The sequence below is a fragment of the Orbicella faveolata genome, unplaced genomic scaffold (assembly GCF_042242905.1).
Source record: "Orbicella faveolata isolate gen_17 unplaced genomic scaffold, um_ofav_v1 contig_12, whole genome shotgun sequence".
Lineage (NCBI taxonomy): Eukaryota > Metazoa > Cnidaria > Anthozoa > Scleractinia > Merulinidae > Orbicella > Orbicella faveolata.
Window position 1 is genome coordinate 31,256,973 of NW_028301539.1, and position 20,416 is coordinate 31,277,388.

Consider the following 20,416-nt stretch of genomic DNA (forward strand, 5'->3'; position numbering starts at 1 on the left):
AATTTTACTGCAATGAGTAAATTGGAAGCCTTGGCTAGCTCCCAGGAGGACTCCTGGATAAGGTGCTCGTGGGAAATTTTGAACAGAACTCCAAGAGGTACCAAGATCCTGTTCTGTGGGCGTGGCTGAGGTAAGAGGTACTAATTCTGAGACAAAATCTAAAGTCATTTGATTTTCAAATATCTCCTGTCATATTTTTTCGCCTCAATACCCTAAAACGTACCGCAAAAGCTGCCGCTGTGGACCTTTTGAGGCTGAAAACCCCAAGAGGTACCAAAACCGCTTTTTTAACCCCTAAAAGGTACGACGAGTACCCCCGTCCCTTTTATATGGGAGTCTCCCCCCCCCCCCCCGGAAGGGCTAGCTATCGCGCTGATATCCTGCGTTATCAAGTCAGCAAGCTGATATAACCGGCTCGTTTGGTCTCTCAGAGGGTGTTTTGGCTTGACAAGGCTCTCCCAGCAAATCAGAGATCGAGCAGCTATAAAGCTGAATAAACAATGTGCAGCAAGGCCACAGTTCAAAGCAAAAATTGACAAACTAAAAATGAAACTACGCTTGGTTAAGAATATAATCACAGAAACAGCGGTGATAAACATTGTATTCCAACGTATTTTGATACAGACCTTGACGTTTCGTTTGCCAGTCTGCATACGTTTTTAAAATTGACCGTTGCAAATTTTTGAAAACGTACCTAGGATGGCCTCAGAGCAAGAATTTATATGAAACTATGATATTTCTAATAGGATTCTAATATCTCACTAAACAATGTCAAAGTCTCCTTAAAATTCTCGCTTCTATTTATTTAGACCGTTCACAGCCTCTCCATTTACGCAGGCGAAAGAAAAAGCGGGGGCGCTGGGGTGCGTCGGGGTGGGGTTTGCGAGCGAAGCGAGCAAGAAGAATAGATTTCGATTATCTCGAGATCTCTCGATTTATCTCGGTTCCCACCTCCTACCCAGCCAAGTCTTTCGTTTTGCGTTGGCATCCCGTTCTCTTGCGATTTCAATGATCGAATAAAAATACGAGAAAATAGAGGGCTGTGAACAGTCTACTATATATTCTGAAAACAGCACATCAAAACAAACTAGAAAACGACACATCATCTCTGAAAAAGGGAAACAAAAAGGCTAAAACCACTGCTTCCAGCCAGAAGAACTGCAAAATACACAACTAGGTCAAGTTGTCAAATGCAAGCTTACTTTCTTGATCTGTTGAAAGGGTGTAGTCAAATATTTACAACCATTGCAATACTTCTTCGTTTCAAGTTGCACGACCTAATCACGTGCGGGTCGAAAGTTGTTGTTTCCTTAGGGAGTACGTGAGTTCGCCCTTTGACCCATGACACGTGATACGCTCTCCTCCAATCGGAACAACAGATATTGGCACCACGATGCGGAACAAGGTATATGCCAAACGTTTTCGCTAACCCTCCCACAAGAAAAATAACTTTTGTGTTGCCAAAAGGATCGATGCAATTGCATATTTCTTCCAAAAGGGTTTTAGGCTGGGTGTTTGTTTGTCAATGGCAAATACAATATGACACCGCTGTCACATTCCTGTTATTAAAGCAATGCGCCAGTTAAATCAATGTAGGAGGGAAATTAAATAACACTTACATTCCTTTATCGAGGAGTGTCTTTTATAAGAGGGTAAGTAAGTACCGCATAAACGAAGAGATGTTCCGAGTTTTCTAAAGCAAAACTGCGATTACTTTTAACTACTTCCACAGACGTTTTCAGCTGCCGTTTCTGCGGCAGAATTTTAGGTGGTCATCCACAACGCTTTATTCTTCCCTCTTGAAGTATTGCAGGTAAATTGTGTATAGAAATCTCGTAATTTGAGTTTTGTTTTCTTTCGTTCCTTTCATTCCATTACAGTACAAACTGACCGAATTCTCTGTAACACTGATATGACAAAGGAAATGAATTGCAGCGTTTTAGAATTGACAGAGTTTAGGGTCTTATTAAATTATTTGTCATTTGGTTCCCTTGACGCTGCTCAATGCAAAGATCGCATTTAGTTCCGTCAGCTGAAAACGCTTTGTGATTCGAAATGTTTCATTGACAATATCTTTGCCAATTAGATTGCTTTCTCAAGTTATTCAATTCACAACTTGGAATGCTCATTTCCACCACTTTCACATATAGTTACAACGCCGGTATCACAGCTATGATTTTCGGGGGCCGTGGTTGGGGACATATTTTCTGCTTTACGGGGTTTAGGAATGAAAGCGATTTTGAATGAGACAACTGTCCAAGAGTCTGCCCAGAATTTTCAGATTTTTATATGTATCTAAACAAATTAAACGAAAGGAATGAAATATTCACAGAGTATCTTGACAGGGTTTAAAACCCGGCTATCACAGATATTACCCATTTAAAATTTAAATCACTCGACCGCTAAGCCCTACATAAATCTTCATTGACATTTTATATAAGATACAGGATTAGAGGCTGTCAAAGATTAAGCATTGTTCATCGGTTATCGAGTGTCCAGGAATTTATATGTGCTATATACTTTAGAGGCGGCTCTAACATATCTGACAAATGCCAACCCACGCATCAGATATCTTCCCTGAAAGACGCCGCCATTAAATCTTAATCAAAGAAGACCGTTTAAAGTTACCAACGTGCACTAACTTTCGCAGACGCCGCAAGAAATGGAAAATTAGCTCGAAAGGTGCCACTTGGTAGCACTGATCAAAAGCCTGTAGATAAATAAACAATAGCCTCCATTTAGCACGAAAATATGCTCGTATATGTCCGCGGGCATTATCTGTTGCGAACAGATTTCCGAGAGCGCAGCTCGATGAAAACCGTTCGCTTCTCGTAACAGATAATGTTCAAGGACAAATACCTCAGCATATTTTCGCGCCAAATGGAGGCTATTGTGTTTATTATCATTCAAATATTTTCTCGCAGCACGCACTCGTATATTACCCAGTTTTAGCTAGGACATATTCTGTCACGTCACGAATTTAAACCAATCGCCTGCGAGCGAAAATATTTGATGGATTATTATGTTGCGATAGTACTACTAAAATCATAATATTACCAGTAAGCAAACCTAACAGAAATTGCAAAATATTAACTAATTATGACCCGTCATGTCACCATTGTGTTTGTGTTCATTGCAGCTTAAAACAATGCAGTTAAGAGCCACTTGCTTACTGCTGTTCACCATCACTGCAGGCTCGGCAGGACGGCTTTTTCGGAGAGCAGGTGAGTTAAGAAACATCTCTGGTTACAACATTCCTACATGAGGTTCTACATTATGCAACAGAGGAAAACGGTCAGAGAATCTAACACATTAGCGCATTAAGGAAGGAAGAGTTTACCTTCTGTGTGTGGAACTCATTATGAGCTAACGGCCATGTGTCTGAATCGAATTTAGGCACCTTGTGCCCTCCTCCACCAGATTTTTGTAAAACGGGTTGTTTTTAATATCTGGAGGAATTTAAGGACCTTAATAAAATGATAACTACTCATTTATCCCTTGATAGTAAAAGATTTGCCCACAAATTACCTGTAGGTATATATTTAAGTGCAGCGGTTTCCCATATTTCAATTGTTTTGTTCTCTTTAGAAACCAATGATGAACAAAATACAGTGGATATGTCTCTGAAAGATTTAGCAGAAGCTGGTAACATGGGTTTTCTTTATGTATTTTTTGTTTTTTATCTGTAAAAGATCTGTAAAAGAAAATAATCTCTTGATATGTATTACATTCTTCTGTAAGTGTTTTCGAAATGTCTTAACTGTTTTTTTTTCTGTCTTTGTGTATCCAGAGAACCCCATCAATATGCGTGGTTACTCAGGCGTGTGCAATGTCAATTACGTAAAGATTGGATGCTTCAAAGATAAGAAAAACGACCGGGCACTTTCACAGGAACTCTTTCAAGATTTAAGTTCAGGCGATCCCAATTACAGTGGAGAAAATGTGGACTGGAGCGACTACAGTACATATCTTAAAGGGTGAGGGTGTAATCGTGCCTTTTAGTTTCTTGAAACAGGCCATCAATGTTGCCCAATCAAGAGTAAACTAAGAACATTAGACCTTTAATTTTTTGCTCATTTTATTCCACGGGTGATGTGTAAATAGTGTCCCCAGTTAGTTTTTTTTTTTAAGCCAAATACTATTGACACTTTAATAAAGTCTTTCATTCATTCATTCTCGGTTACTTTGTTAAGATTTTAAATTTCACCGTATATATTGAATTCGTAGTGTTGACGTTTAGTTAATAGTTAATTAGTGTGTATCAGATCATGGAAAATTTTTAATGGCTTAGATTTTATAACCTTGTAAATCATGTAAATGTTTGTATTTTAGGATTACACGTCCGTATTGTGAACGAGCTTGTACAGCTCTTAGACGTAATGTGTCTAAATAAAGTATTGTATTGTTTTTGTTGTATTTTTTCACTACGGTATGACAAAAAATTCTTATGCAGTAGTTACATTATTTCAGTAGATAATTGCAAATGAAAATGCTTATTTGGAATTTCAGGTTTTGTTATGGATGTGGCGTATGGCTGATCTTTTCGACTTTTAATTTTATTTTTGAATGGAAATTGAAGTGTGAAATACCGCAAGTAGAACTTGCTCGAGAAGGGAATCCTTCGGCATCTAGATACTGACAATAAACGAACTTTGAAAACGTATGATGTTACCTATGTTTGGGGGATAAAAATTGTCTCAGTGAAGTAATGGTATATTTGTCTCTTTTGTTTTTGCTTCTGCTGTTTGCTTCTCAAACTCATTAATGATTCATCAAGTTTAAACAAAGAAAATCATGTGTTGAATATCTGATCTTAACTAGCATAGATTTTTATAATTTAATTTCTCCGTTTTCTTCTTATTTTAAGTTTCGATTGAGAAGATATAACAAACACTCAATACAATGCTTGACCACATTTCCAACCTCGAAAGTCGTCAAAAATACTCCGCTGCGCGTCGTATTTTATACTCTCTACGCGGTGTTTGGAAATGTGGTCAAACACGGTCTTTCGTGTTTGATATATTACGTCAAGTATGGTCACGAAGAAGCTCATGTAGAGGTAAACTGACTCGTGTCTAACTTGTACGTTTTATTCAGGCTAGCATGTCGCTGCGCCGAAAGCAGTCAACAGAACGGCCTTACCTACTTCGGTCTCCAAGACTATGGGCGATGTTTCAGTGCACCGCATGCCGCCTCCAGTTACAACATGCACGGAAACTCAAACAGGTGTTCAAACCAACACTACCAGAGCTGTGACGACCATGCGTGGGGCGAGTGCGTGGGGAAAGCTAAAGACGTGAACTACGTGTACGAAATTGTCGAAGGTATTAAGAAGGAATCCACCAAAAAAAAACGAGTAACCATAGGACAAAAACTTTTTACCAAGATTATTTACATTGTATTGGAAACTTCTGTGCGACTGTTTTAAATACCTTCTCAAAAGGAATCATTTCTAATGACACCAATTGCAGATGTCGAAAACAAATTTTGAAGTTCACATGAAACACTTGGAAGTATTGGTGAAATGAAACGATGATGAAATGTTATCTGTGTTTGCACAATTTCTCTGAACTCTAAAATTTATTTCCTCCGCTTTCCATGGGAAAGTGTTTTTGGTGTTGTCTCAGGCAACCGTTTAAGACTGTAATATATTCTGGTTTTTGTCCATTAAAAACAAACTGAAATTGGTCGATTTCCTATTGGATTTCGCCTTAAAGATATTAATGCGGCATTTTTGACCGCCACGCACGTTTGGGTTACTCCTTGCACTCGATAATGCGATGCTATTCAAGCGTTGTTTTATTTGCAACTCAAAGTTTGCATTTTAGAATGATTTTGTCAAAAATGTCTCGAATTTGCGCTGCTTGAACATAACGGAACTACCGCAGCGACCACCTCTACTAGCACGCACCAAGCGGGTAAGGCTGGTTTTCACTAGCGCATAAGCACAAGAATAAGTTTTGCAGACGCAGTAAGATATTGATTATCATCTTCATCACTATCACTATCATCATCATCATCATCATCATCGTCGTCGTCGTCATCATCGTCGTCATCGTCATCGTCATCGTCATCGTCATCGTCATCGTCGTCATCACCACCACCACCATCATCATCATCGTCGTCATCATCATTAACAACAACAGCAACAATAACACCAACCACCACAGCCACAACAACAGTAAAAAAGCCACTCCTATCGTCAGTACGATCACGAAAACAACAACAACAGTAACAATACAGCTGTCACGAAATCTTGCGATGTATTTAGCTATGTTAAATGTTGTTGCTCGTAAGTTCATCTGCTTGTAAATTGGTTTACTTTTAAGTTTTTTTTTTGTGATTCTTTTTTCTCTTTTTTCTTCTCAACAGCGAGCAGTGCTGACGGAGAGATCAGTTATGGTAAACCGGCATACGACCAGAAGGATTATGAAACCCAAAATCGAGAGAATTAAATAAAAGTTGGTCCGTTTGTAAGAGATACTCATTCTTCGGTGTGGTGTTGTTTCGCTTTGTAATGGATGAAATGTAACTGTCTAGATTTGCAAAGCAAACTCGCTTTGTATTTATGACTTTCATGAGGTAATTGTTACATGCGTTTTAACATTGCGCGGTTGCGCTGTGATGACAGCACTCGCCTCCCACGAAGTGGCCCGGGTTCGATTCCGGCCCGGTGTCATGTGTGGGTTGAGTTTGTTGCTGGTTCTCGCCTTGCTCCGAGGGATTTTCTCCGAGTTCTCTAATTTTCCTTCCTCCCAAAAAAACAAAATTTACAAATTCCAAATGGATCAGGATAGTGGTCTCGCATGAAAACCAGCTAGGGCTGATGTGGCTTTCTCTCTAAATATTATAATTTTTTTCAGGGACGAACGTAAATCTTCCAAAGTTTTCTCTTGATAATTCAAGGGTTTTTGTCAAATAATTCAAATATTGCATTAGGGACTTGGATCACAGCAGAGCCTATGATCACAGATGCCGTCAAATTGCAGTAAGACCAAAAAACAAAAAACAAACAAAAAAAAGTGCACACGAGCCCCGGGGGGTACTCGCCTATATAAGCAATATGGGTATATGCCGCTGCGAAAGGTAGTATGGTTTTCAGGCAGTTTACTCTAGCATAGGGTATAGAAATTAGACAGTTTTGGTTTAGAATAGAGTATAATTTACCCAAACAAATGGCCAGTGTATAAATAATTTAGTCTAAAACGGGGTTCTTTACACAGGGTTCTACACGTATAATAAAATTGAAACTGGGAAGCGGCTTTGTAAAGTATTGGTTTAGTCAGCGTATGTTGGACTACGAAATAGGGATAAAGTTTTTTGCATTGAAAATAGTTAGCCTTGGATAGAGTAGGGGTTTTGGTGACTATTCCAGAATAGTGCTGCAAAATCAAGCTGATCATGGTCTAGTACAGGTGAGGGTTTCAGTGTTGCAGCGGCACATCCCTACCCAAAGATTTACAGAGCAGTATCCCCGGACGCAAGAGCCATCAGGCGAATATGTCACATTTTGTTCTTGCCACATCTTGACGTCTTCTGGGATCTATTGCTGAACGGACACACCTATACCCATGTACTCATAGCCCTCAAATTCTTCTCATAAGCGGAAATACTTATCATCGTAATTCACTAACGAGCCAAGAAGCTCGTCGGCTGCATTATTATGTTTTCAGCCATGTTTTGCTTTAATTGTTTATGTTTTACTTTGAAAAGCTCAGTACGTGTTGTTTTCTTACATTTTGCATCTGCTGTTTAGCTATGGTCTACCTAAATTCAGACTTAAGTTAACCACCGTCTTGATAGTCACAATTTTAAAAAGAAAGCGAAATGCAACTTCGCTCTAATTTTTTAGCCACCTGTGAATTTGACATGATTCTAAACTTAGTCTTCAAACAGCCACTGTGCAATAGAATGCTTTTAGAGTTATTCAAATGTCATTTATCCTGCCCCTAAATCCAGTCGTCCACGTTGGTGAGAGCGATTTGCCGGTGTCTTGGAAAAAGCAGGGCGTCACTGAACGTAAAGTTAGTTTTAAAAGTTTTCTTTTTATACTTGAAGTGTTTTTGCCTCATAACTCAAGCATCGCAACAGAATCCATGTTGCCGAGCGTCTGTTCAGTAATAGATCACAGATGAAGTCCAATTAGCCGTTAGCCGAGTGTGTCACTGATGTTCTTACCACATTTTGACGTCTTCGGTACCTATCACTCAACTGAGACGCACGTAACCCTATCACCCAAAATCGTATGATAAAAGGGAACACTACGGGTAAAATAAATGGACCAAAATAAACCACCAAATGATTTAACCTGTTTTCTTTATTCCCTAATTTATTTCTTATATACTTTTACAAGAGTATTTCCTTTCGATTATGGTATAGTCAACGTTTAACATTTAATTTGCTTCCTTTATTCCCACGTTTATTTCTTATATATTTTGACAAGAGCATCCGCCGTCGATTAAGGTGGTCAACGTTTATGGCGCCCTACCTGCAATAAAATTGCAGAAAAAAAATGAGATTCAAAATTATATTTAAGTGACGATCAGTAAATATGCACAAGAATTCTTTTCACCGTTATCATTGTCTATGTCTATGTCATATATGTAACATAGATTTCTCTTTTTATATTGACTTTATAATACTGATGCAAATTAATTTTGTAAATAGTGTGTAACAATAAAGAAGTTGAAGAAGTTGAATACGTTTTCTGTTTTAAAAGCTTAAGTACATCCAAGGATCTTTAGCACTTTGGCTAAGAACACACCTCCCTGCAACCTTTCTTACAATTGGTTCCTTTCTCTATTGCTAATCTCTGCACCACTTACAATTAAAGCATGTCTTCTTGCACCACTACTTCATGTTATCAGGATACTTCTGACAGTGACCACCATCCTTGAATGGTTTGCAGTCCCGATGAAATCTGTTTTTAAAATCCGCATTTCCTATATTGTCAAGAAAAGAATAGACATACCTCGATCAATCGCTGTTACAAAATTGTATCCTCTAGAACGTAGGGAATTTTTTTATCGAGCTATAGTCCCATCGTTCTGAAGTTTATCACAGCTTTTCATTCGGGCTCTTACCATGTGTACCATACAAATATTGAATCCCAGCAATGTCATCAGAGTGGAGCTCCATGTCTGGAACGTAGCCTGTGTAGAAAGGATACATGATCGCCCCGTAGATGTTTGTATGTTCAAGGCCCAAGGAATGTCCAAATTCGTGCACAGCCACCCATAAAAGATTGACACCGCTCTCAGTTCCATCGATGAAGGTTTCGTCCTCGTCAAAATGAGCTCGCCCGTCCTCAGGGAAATACGCGTGAGCTAGAGTGCCCGAAGCGCCGTCAAATGGATACGGGCAGGTCTGCTCTACATTGGTACCACTGTGACTTTTTACCCCATAGCTAATTAAAGATAAAGTGTACACGTGAGAAACCGACACGGTTATGGCTTCTCAATATTTCGCCTGTTTCGCTACATGTACATGTACCTTTTCAAATTGCGTTTTATTTTTTCACGTTTTTTATTATTTTATTATATGGCTTGTGTTTGTAGCCGTTATGACCTTATGAAGTGCAAGGAATCTTATTAAATAAACAATCTAAATGTAACGGTCACAATACACATCTACACGGTTTGACCTCAGCCCGTATGCATGTGCTCAGACAATTAAGCCCCAGCTCCAATATGTGTTGTTTGGGTCTGGGGTTTAAAACAACCTTTGGCTGCTGTCCATGACTGCTACTCCACGGGTAATTGGCTGAAAGCATGCATAGTACAGCTTCTAGCCCAAACATGTAAATGTGTCAGAGGCGGAGCCAGGGGAGAGGACCGGGGAGCCCAGGCCCGGGCCCCCTTATTTTGGGTGAAAAAAAAAATCGCAGAGGGAAGAAAGGAAAAGGAAAAAGGAGGAGGAAGGAAAAAGAGGAAAGAAGGAAAAAACAAAACAAAACAAAACAAAACAAAACACAGGGTCACCCCTTAGCTGAAGGTCTATTGCAACAAGATAGCCCTCGACTTGCCCTACTAGATGAGATTTTTTTAAATTTTGGTATCAAAGTATTGCAAATGAAAGAATATTTGAAGGAATTTCATCGAAAATTATTATTATTATTATTATTATTATTATCATCATCATCATCATTAAATGATACGGGTATACGTAAGAATGTACTACTTATGCATAGCTGCTCAAGGAAGCTCAAGCTAGAAAAAAAAAAAATGCAAAATTCTGTTTAAAAAGACCAAATTGGTCGTAATCTGCGTGCCAAAACGAGGTACCCATGAAGGCGGCGCGGTCTTATGGTTTAGGGCGCTAGATTCGTAATCCGGAGGTCCCGAGTTCAAATCCTCCTCCCTGCTACTAGATGGATTTGTGTCTGGTGTTCCCAGATTCAACTCCTCCACGCTTTGTAAAAATAAATAGCCAACTGGTAAGCCTCTCGCCAGTTGGTGTTTTAACAAGTTTCTGTTTAATTTACAATATTTGTTTGCTTATTTGAGTGTCCCCAATTAGTACAGCAGTGCTAAATACTTCGACACTTTAATAAAGTGGTTTATTTATTTATTTTATTTTATGTATCTGTAATTAACGGATGATACAAAATATTCCGCGAGAGATGAACAAACAACGGCTGAAAGTCTCCTCGTCACTCAGCAAATCATGGAGAATGTATCTGTATAAAGCATTAGTCTAAGATGAACAGCCCGTCACCTTCAGTAAGATACCTTGGAGAGTTTTGTCCAATTTTTTAAATGAAATATAGGACCTTTGATTCCTCATCCAACGAATAAAGTCTTTTCATTCCACCTATTATAAAATCCCTATTTATTTCTGATATACATACTACATAATTATCCAAATTACCTTATTTTTATGTCGGCGTCACTAGCGCTACTAACTTCAGAGAATGTCAACCGAGACACGTCACCCCAGAACTTCAGTGCTTTACCAAATATCTGTTTATGTTTCGCCTATTGGTAATTCAGACGAAAAGAGGTAATGGATTATTATTTTAATTTCGGCACATTAACCCTATTTAGCCTTGGCTTTGCCATTTTTCTTGCGGCCTGGGGAGTTGTGCCCCGTTCTATCTCTAAAACTACTTAGTAATTAATCCGAGGTGTAATTACCTCAATTTGTGTACGTCATATCAAGAAGTGGTCTGTTGTTCAGGATCAAGTTCCTCAATACAGAAGGCTTTTGTTGTGTGTCGCTCTAAGGGAATTGAACCGAAGCTGGTCGACAATAAGTTTTCGACTATCGGAGAATTGTCGGCGAAACAAATAAGCGACATTTGGGGAAAGGAGAGCTGAAATATGCGTGTCTCTAAGCGCCAAGTCGATCGAGCGAAAAGAGCTTGTTGTTATCAAAGTTGCAGGTTAGAGGCTCTGAATAAACGCATTCTAGGTTTATTTTTAGGGATTACTGCTCCTCTTATGACCAGTTACTTGAAAAAGTTAACCTCACTTCGTTAGGTGACAGATGTCTCCAGAATATGTTGGTTTTACAATATAAAAGTCTGTTTGTGTCAGATTATCCGAATTTCCTGAGTGATATGTCTCACTGCCCAAGCCGAGAACCATCACTTATGAACTTCACCCTTTTTTTTCCTACCTGAGTGCAAAACTGATGAATTCCCTCCCTGAGGCTTTGAGAAGTTGTAACAAGATCAAGGATTTCAAGAGGAACATTCTTGATTTTATCAATTTTATTATTTAATAGTATGTCAGGTATGTAGTTTGATATTTTTCGTAATGGTAAATTTTTATATCGTATATGCATTGAAGCTGTCTCGATACAGTTTTTTAATAGTCTTCCCTTAATCAGATCGATGGTAAAATTACACCAGTAACTAAAAACAGATTGAAATTTTGGTATAATGTATTATTTAGGGCAGTCGATCTTTCCAAGGAAACGATAAACAAAAAAATCGAAAATCGGTATTTCATTATGATGATGCAAAATGTATGATTTAAGATGTCCGTGCGATTTACTCGAGTTAAACATAACGAATTTCTTAATCTTGTACATTCTACTTGCCATACACCATATTTTAAGGCACTTTTATTTCACAAAACTATTGAGGCTGACAACAACTCGTGCCCATTCCCGAGACAATATAACATTCTTTTAAACAAACATAAATTTTTAGCACTTTTAACATTCTTCCGAACATTTTCATACGATTATTTTTAATTAATGGGAATTTCTCTGTATATTCAAATTTTTAATGTTTCATTTTACGGCAAATTTTTATCCGTTGAAGACAGTAGGCCGGCTGTCGAATCAGTTTTATTATGATCAATCTAGGTAACAGATCCTCGATATAAAAATTTGATTGCCTTAGAAACGTCAAGTGGCGTGTTTTCTTTAAAATATGAGGGAAACATTGAAGTTTATTTGAACATTTTAGCCTGAAAATTGTCCAAGTGAAGGAGGATTGAAATCAGCCCCCCTCCCAGGTAGCAACTCGAAAACAACTTAAGAGCTCCTTAACTCCAAACTGTACTCACAGGTGGGAGGTCCTGACCAGGTTCGACGTAATATTTTAGGTCAGTCTTTGACCATTTTCCAAGAGTGGCATATCTTCGCAGGCGACCGTCTGGAGTTGGATCACTCATACCACACCGAGGCTTCTTCATGAGTGCGACAGTTGAGTCATCCAGTTTGCTACTGACATTGAAGTCATAGAACTCTTGAAATTGTCGAACGGCCGTGCCAGCATCGTGGTTACCACTGCGAGTGTTTGATATGTACCCGTATCGCATTAGAAAGTGCTGAAAGAATACATTATGAACGATATTTTAGTACGCAAATAAATACTAACTATTAACTAGCATAATCGAGAGGCAGAGCCCATTAGGTCGGATTTGTTGTGGTATTTGCTCTGTGCATACACAAACAAAAATACATGAACGGCTCAAATTGCAAAATTAATATGTTGTTTTTGGTGAGAATACAAGAAAAACGGACTCAGGGCAGGTGGACCAGCCTTTCTATCTTAAGGACAGGACAGGACGGGACATCGCGACGTTCTTCCGACTATATTCTTCTTATTATTTTTTTATAGTAATAGTAATGGGAAGTGTTGCGATCCTGACTGTTTTTTTCTTTGCTAATGACGCAAATATTTTTAACAACGATAAACTTATTTACTGCTTGGGTGGTCCGGCAGTGTAATATTAATCAGTAGTAATACCCTATAACGCCCACGCAATAACGTACAATGAACACGTAGCAGAGTTAACAAGCAAAAATATCAACATAAGTACGATTGCAGCAACGGTGGAAAAACTTTTTCCACCTGTTATTTTCTTGTCTTTTTAGAACGTTTTGTGTTTTTGTTTTGTTGCTTTCCGATCACGTGTTAGTGAAAAATTTTAGAATTCTTCATACATCAGGTAAAATAAGTTCAACAATAATTTTTCTACAAGCACTGAAATCTTTGGCTAGAAGTGATTAATGTGAAATCCAGTACATACCAACGACATAGTTTGGTCATCTTGGCAAATCGCAACCCCAGTGAAGAACGACAGTAGAAACACAGTAACCAACATTTTCATGATCGAGTACTCTGCAGAAAGCCCCGAATGAATTGAGAATTCTGAAGACTTGCTTACTTATTTTATAGCAAAAACTTGTATTCTCATTGCATGTCCCAGATACATACGTTAAGTGAATATTTTATAACACATCAGCTAAAGGCAGGTATCATTTTACTCATGGAACAGCTAAGCAAGTACAGCGTATTAGTATCTTGGGTAGTCATAAAAGAACCTTTCATTAGAGAAATTCCTATTGCAGCTACTTAAGTAAGCGTTTTGTTTCAGGTTGTTTTGTGGGTCACGTGGAATTACAATCCTGTTTGCATTCAATTTTCGCTATTGACAGTGTTTGTGATGTGAAAATGGTCACCTTGGGCTACTAAGTGCCTACACTTTGCTCTAAAAAATGTTTTTGAGTTATTCTTGCCCTTCACCTTACTTTTGGTCAAATGAGTCTGTTATTATGTCCGGCAATGGAATATTTCTTACTCATATGTCACGTTAGACTTATTTACTTCAAATATACATATTGGTACGCAATACTAATTTCAACCCGACTTTCGATATATAATATTATTTCTTAATTGAACTTTAATTTTCTTTTCTTTTATAATATAGTTACAAGAATTGCTTGCTCCCGCAAATAGTTCCAGAACCAATCGAGGCGAGGGCAAGAGTTTATATTAAAAAGGAAAGAAAGAAAAAAAAAAAGTAATGATAATGGTGATATATCGAACGTGGCCTGTTTACAGCATAATAATTTACAGATAATTTATGCGAGTGAATATCGTGAAACATTCTGCGTGTGAGCCTACGAAAACAAAACAAAAAAAAATTTTTGCATGAAATAATGCCACCGCAGTTTTACCTGAAAATTTTTGCCATCGTAGAAAAAGAAAAGAAGTGTTTTTACTTCTAAAATTCTGATTTCCTGTCAGTACGTCTAAGGTGATTTGTTACAGTTTTCACCTGCTGTTTGGTTAATGCTTTCATAGTTAAGAGTTAAGACACCAGTTAATGACCATCCTGACAGTCACCATTTTAAAACGAAAACGAAATGTAATTCGCTCTACTTTTCTATTCCCTTGTGAGTCTGACTTGATTTCTTAAAAGGCCTTCAAAAGCAGCTGCTGAGTAACGCTCTCCTAGTTATTCACCCGCCATTTAATGACCGTCTCGACATTGTGTCTTCCCAAAAAGAGTGTTCTGTAGCCAGGTCTGGTTATCACGGCACGAAAACAGGAATAAAAAAAGAAATCCGGAAATACTTTGGAAGCGAGTATATTTCCCATTGCATGTCGTAGATATGTAGTCAAGGTGAATATTCCATTAGTAACGCATTAGTTAAAGGCAGGTATCATAGTTTGCTCAAGGACCAGCTATAAGCGAGTGTAGTGTACTTGTACATGTACTTTGAGTAGCTAAATGCAACCTTACATTAGATAAATTCTTACTGCAGCTACTTAAATAAATCTGTTGTTTCAGGTTGTTTTGTGGGGTGCAAGTGACTGCGGTTCTGTTTGAATTCAGTTTCAAGCTATTGACAGTGTTTGGTTTGTGAAACGGTCACCTTGGCCTAAGTGTATTTACCTTGCTCTCTTTAAAATATTCCATTAGTAACGCATTAGTTAAAAGCATGCAGTGGCGGATCCAGACCTTGATCTAAGGGGGGAAGGGGGGCGGTTGTGTTTTACTTGCCCTGCCGGCTTTTCTTCCTTCTGTCATTTCTTTTTGTTTTAGCCAAAATAAGGGGGAGGGGGGCGGCGGGTACCCCGGGTCCGTCCCTTAGATCCGCCACTGGCATGTATCATAGTTTGCTCAAGGGCCAGCTACAAGCAAGTGCAGTGTACTTCTACATGTACTTTAAGTAGCTTAAGAGAACCTGAGATAAGATGAATTGCTACTACAACGACACAAATAAGTTTTTTGTTTCGGGTTGTTTTGTAGGGCGCATGGGATTACAGTTCTGTTTGCATTTAATTTTACACTTTTGACAGTGTTTGTTATGTGAGAATGGTCACCTTGGCGTAAGTACATACACCTTGCTCTTAAAAATGTTTTTGAGTTATTCCTGCCCTTCACCTTGCTTTTGCTGGTTAAATGAGTCTGTTATTATGTCCGACAATGGAATATTTCTTACTCTTATGTCACGTTACGTGACATACAGTACTGATTTCAACCCGACTTTCGATATAATATTATTTCTTAACAGAACTTTAATTTTCTTTTCTTTTCTTATATAGTTACAAGAATTGCTTGTCCCTGCAAATAGTTCCAGAACTAGTCGAGGTAGTGACAGGAGTTTATATTAATAAGAAAAGAAAGAAAAAAGAGTAATAATAATAGTGATATATCAAACGTGGCCTATTTACAGCATGATAATTTACAGATAATTTATGCTAGTGAATAATGTGAAACATTCTGCATGTAAGCCTGTGAAAAAAAGATTTTTAAATGAAATAATGTCACCGCAATTTTGTTTGGAAAATTTTTGCCATCGCTGAGAAAAAAAGAGGTGTTTTTACCTCTAAAATTCTGATTTCCTGTCAGTACGTCTTAAGTGTTCTTACAGTTTACACCTGCTGTTTGGTTAATGCCTTCATAGTTAAGGGTTAGGACACCAGTTAATGACCATCCTGACAGTCACCATTTTAAAACGAAAACGAAATGTAACTTCGCTCTACTTTTCTAATCACTTGTGAGTCTGACTTGATTTCTTAAAAGGCCTTCAAAAAGCAGCTGCTAATTAATGCTCTCCTAGTTATTCACCCACTATTTAATGGCCGTCTCGACATTTTGTCTTCCTAAAAAGAGTGTTCTGTAGCCAGGTCTGGTTATCATGGCACGAAAACAGGAATAAAAAAAGAAATCTGGAAATACTTTGGAAGCGAGTATTTTGAAGTTTAGCTTACTTATTTTCTTATTAGCTATAACTTGTATTCTCATTGCATGTTGTAGATACCTATTTAAGGTGAATATGTCATTAGTAACGCATTAGTTAAAGGCAGGTATCATAGTTTGCTCAAGGACCAGCTATAAGCAAGTGCAGTGTACTTGTACATGTACTTTGAGTATAGCTAAATGGAACCTCGCATTAGATAATTCTTACTACAGCTACTTAAAAAATCTTTTGTTTCAGGTTGTTTTGTGAGGTATATGCGACTACATTGAGTTCTGTTTGCATTCAGTTTTAAGCTATTGGCAGTGTTTGTTATCGCGGTGAAAACGGTCACCTTGGCCCACTGAGTGTATTCAACTTACTCTTAAAAATGTTTTTGAGTTATTTTTGCCGTTCACCTTGCTTTTGACCAAACATTCAATCAGTAACGCATTAGTTGAAGGCCTGTATCATAGTTTGCCCAAGGCCTAATTAGGAGCAAGAGCAGTGTACTTGTACATGTACTTTAAGTGGTTAAAAGGAACCTCACAATGAGATAAATTCCCACTACAGCTACTTAAATAAATATTTTGTTTCCGGTTGTTTTGTGATGTGCATGTGACTACAGTTCTATTTACATTAAATTTTACGCTATAGCTAGTGTTTGTTATGTGAAAATGGTCACATTAGCCTAAGTGTATTCACCTTGCTCTTAAAAATGTTTTTGTTTTTTTTTTTGCCCTTCACCTTGATTTTGGTTATGTTATTGTGTCCGACAATGGAGCATTTCTTACTCATATTTCACGTTAGACTTATTTATCTTTTAGCAGACATATTGTTTCGTCACACGCAATCCTAATAATTCAACGCGACTTTCCACATAATACAATTTCTTTATTCGAGCTAATACTGTTTAACAGTCTACATTTTAGCCTGCGGGTAAAATAGTTTTACATGAAGGCAATTGTAATTTTGTCTGAAACGTTTTGCCATGGTAAGAAAAGAAAACGAAGTCACACTTTCTAGCTGGCAAATAGCTCTCGCTTGTCAGCGTTAAGTGATTTCTTACCCAGTTCGCACCTGCTGTTTGATAAATACTTTCATAGCTAAGGGTTTAGATTCTAATTAATGACTATCTTGGCAGTTTGGCCACAGTAAAAAGCGTGTACAGTGTTTACAGGTCTACAGGTGTAGTCGCCTGTAAATCTGTCGGGATTTCTTGCAGTTTACGCCTGCAGTTTGGTTATTGGTTTTGGGTTTTGGTCGTGAATTCAGATCCCAGTTAATTACCGTCTTGACAGTCAGAATTTTAAAACGAAACATGATGTAACTTCACTCTACTTTTCTATTTGCCTGTGAGTCTAACTTGTCATACGCCATTTAATGACCATTCTGATACTTTGCCTTCCAATAAATATTGTTACTTGGCTCCACAATTCTAGTCGCCCACGAGTCTGATTTGATTTCTTAAAGTGCGCAGATAGACGCTGGATGCTCTAATAGTTTTTTAAAAGCCATTCAAAGACCGTCTGCCTTTCAAAACAGAGCGTTTCGTTAGTTCTTCTTTTCTAGTTGCCTGTGAGTTTGACGTGATCGAGTTCTCAACTAGAAATATTCAAACGTCATTCAATGACCGCCCAACCCCTCTCAGATAATGAACAAGATTTTGCTTTGGGAAGATCTGCTTAGGTTGAAGAGCAAAGATAAAAGATTTGCTTCTTGGAACTGCAACCTAATTTTCTGAAGTTTAAGAAGACCAGTACATGTATCCAAAGAAATATACGATAAAAAAAAAGGCGGTAACAGAGGTGTCGCATTGTAGTTATTCAACAAAATACATCTGAACAGCAAGGAAGGGCTTATGCAACAGAAAAATGGATTCTTGTATGTGACTTTAGTTGCGTCCTCGCCTCAGTTCCCACAACATTTCCCGTTCTCTCACTCTTCTACTCGTGTTTCTATCGTGTTTTCTCTTTGCTGCTTATGTATCGACGTTGCCATTGGCGCATCGAAAACAATTATTAATGTAATCTGCAAAACAGTTATAATTTGGTCGGGGGCAATTCAAACGATTAAAGAAGAACTAAGAATTAAGAAAAAAAAACCTTGCCTCAAAATGGGTAATAGATGCTCATAAAATTATAAAGCAAAAAACACAGTTACCCATTTCAATCTCAGATCTGAGTTGATACTATATATGTACTATGAATAAGCTGAATAGAATACAGTGTACAGGTAAATACGTGAATGAGCGGTCTACTAATACGTACACAAAAATTTAAATTTCATGTCTTTTCTCAAGGACAGCTGGCTAACACTAGGGCACTGCAGTACATTGTGCGAACAGCAAAGTTAACCGCCATCGGGTATGGGATCTAGTAGTTGGTTTGGTTCCTAAACCACCCCCCCCCCCCCCCCCCACCTACTGTAAGCGTAAGAGTAATAAAACGGGGGCCTTTGAAACGCTTAAGTCATCACATACATGCATATTCGCAGGTGACGATTGTACTTGGGTCATTTTCTCTTGACCGGGTATCAACGTTTTCGAGCGTTTGGTGTTGATGAGGAAAACGCTGCCGAAACGTTTAATGAGTTTTCGAGGTTCTCCCTGAAAACAACGCAATGTGACGGGAGCTTCCTCCATAAAGATTATTTAATATTATTATTTAAAACCTATTAAGGTGGAGGGAGCCTCAATTTCAATTCTCCTTGGTGTAAGCGTTCACCCCGGTAACATTGCCTCAGCTAGTAAGGTTATAGTAAATTCGCGTCATTGACTGATGATTTGAAGCTTGCTTCGTTTCACATCTTCTTCAGGACATAAACTACTCTTTTACCACTAGCAGGTAACATCCTTGTCCTCTGTAAAAGGACTCTGAAAAATTGTGTACGTGGGTCTAAATTTAATTTGAAGACGAAATCAAAGGGTTTTTTTCGGCGTGGGGCGGGGGGTGGGGGGCTTGGTTCCCATGAATTCGTCAACGTATATCTGGCCACGGAGTATCCCAGGTATATAATCCATTAACGAATTATTCATAAGAAGTCGTTATGGTATATCGCATTTCGCTTTATTTGCTTATTTTTAATTTCAAATAGCGGGGTGAGAGAGAGGGGTACTAAAAATCCCCAAGCATCACCTCCTGCGTTGTCCCTGTCACCATGCAATTAAATAAATTCTTTATTGACCTTGCCTATTTGGTCAAGATGGCTGGATATTGGCCTCTTGATTTTTTTGCGTCAGGGTGTTATTGGTCTTTGAGCACTCTCAATAACCATATATTAATAAAATAGAAAATTTATAATTGTCGAAGAGGTCGCAACATTTACTTTTCAGATGGAATTAACAGTAAGAAAACGTCTTTGTCCTGGACAAATTTCACGTGTTGTTGTCCATTCCTGTTGGAACTTTCACTCCTACGTTCAGTGTTTCAAATTGTTCACAGTGGTGAGACATAATTCACATGATTTTAAGCTTTTTAGAGATGGTTCTTTCTACATAAATATCAATAACTTCCCTGAATCGTATGCAAGATGCCTGTTTACTGTCTTTCGTAATGATTCTTTGGTAGTAGACCCACTCAACGATGTCTGTTTTATTATCGAAAATCTATTATGAGAAAACAAAATACGATTCTTATTGATCAGTTTGAAGCTAAAATTGTTTAAGTTGTTATTTAAACAATTTAAATATCGAATTTTGTGCTCTAGTACTTGAAAAGCATAGCTTTCTACCTAAAGCGATGTCGAATTCCTCTGTTACTAATTATAATATTATGTGGAGTTGTTAACCATTAAGATATCTTATCGTCCGAGTAAAAGCCTCTTTAAGGCAATTTTAAAACCCAGCTAGATCGATAACAATTTATTTTTAATTACATGTTTTATCGTTTGCTCCAAGATAAATCAAAGCGTGTTATTTGTGCAAGTGTTTCAACAAACCGACAAATGGCATAATGAATAGATAACACAGCCAGAGTTATAAAACGAA

At 38.0% G+C, this 20,416-nt stretch overlaps 2 protein-coding genes across 4 annotated transcripts; one reads left to right on the top strand and one right to left on the bottom strand.

Moving 5' to 3' along the window:
- The first annotated feature begins 36 nt into the window (after positions 1-36).
- On the top strand, positions 37-6,483 carry LOC110040385 (uncharacterized). 3 transcript variants are annotated; one of them, XM_089277993.1, is made up of 7 exons: positions 165-1,652; positions 1,733-1,813; positions 3,140-3,224; positions 3,589-3,645; positions 3,791-3,977; positions 5,098-5,324; positions 6,373-6,483. In XM_089277993.1, exons 3-7 carry the CDS (start codon positions 3,149-3,151, stop codon positions 6,453-6,455), a joined length of 630 nt encoding a protein of 209 aa, XP_089134119.1. In that variant the 5' UTR covers positions 165-1,652; positions 1,733-1,813; positions 3,140-3,148; the 3' UTR covers positions 6,456-6,483. The 3 variants fall into 3 exon arrangements, with proteins under 3 accessions (XP_089134122.1, XP_089134119.1, XP_089134128.1); XM_089277996.1 differs by lacking the exons at positions 165-1,652; positions 1,733-1,813 and adding an exon at positions 37-130; XM_089278002.1 differs by lacking the exon at positions 1,733-1,813.
- Positions 6,484-8,302: 1,819 nt separating this feature from the next.
- On the bottom strand, positions 8,303-13,719 carry LOC149117547 (matrix metalloproteinase-19-like). The gene is made up of 6 exons (XM_089277959.1): positions 13,488-13,719; positions 12,519-12,782; positions 10,870-10,976; positions 9,084-9,406; positions 8,826-8,942; positions 8,303-8,488 (listed from the first exon to the last, which is right to left on the bottom strand). Exons 1-5 carry the CDS (start codon positions 13,566-13,568, stop codon positions 8,851-8,853), a joined length of 867 nt encoding a protein of 288 aa, XP_089134085.1. The 5' UTR covers positions 13,569-13,719; the 3' UTR covers positions 8,303-8,488; positions 8,826-8,850.
- Between the last annotated feature and the right edge of the window lie 6,697 nt (positions 13,720-20,416).

What these genes read in the sequence shown, in the direction of transcription:
- LOC149117547 (XM_089277959.1), bottom strand. Translation starts at nt 13,568, where the DNA reads ATGAAAATGTTGGTTACTGTGTTTCTACTGTCGTTCTTCACTGGGGTT. An exon ending in ATGACCAAACTATGTCGTTG is followed by an intron (nt 12,783 to 13,487) that starts GTATGTACTGGA and finishes GTATTCTTTCAG; the next exon opens with CACTTTCTAATGCGATACGG. An exon ending in GACGCCGACATAAAAATAAG is followed by an intron (nt 9,407 to 10,869) that starts GTAATTTGGATA and finishes ATCTTTAATTAG; the next exon opens with CTATGGGGTAAAAAGTCACA.
- LOC110040385 (XM_089277996.1), top strand. Translation starts at nt 3,149, where the DNA reads ATGCAGTTAAGAGCCACTTGCTTACTGCTGTTCACCATCACTGCAGGC. An exon ending in ACGGCTTTTTCGGAGAGCAG is followed by an intron (nt 3,225 to 3,588) that starts GTGAGTTAAGAA and finishes TGTTCTCTTTAG; the next exon opens with AAACCAATGATGAACAAAAT. An exon ending in TACAGTACATATCTTAAAGG is followed by an intron (nt 3,978 to 5,097) that starts GTGAGGGTGTAA and finishes CGTTTTATTCAG; the next exon opens with GCTAGCATGTCGCTGCGCCG.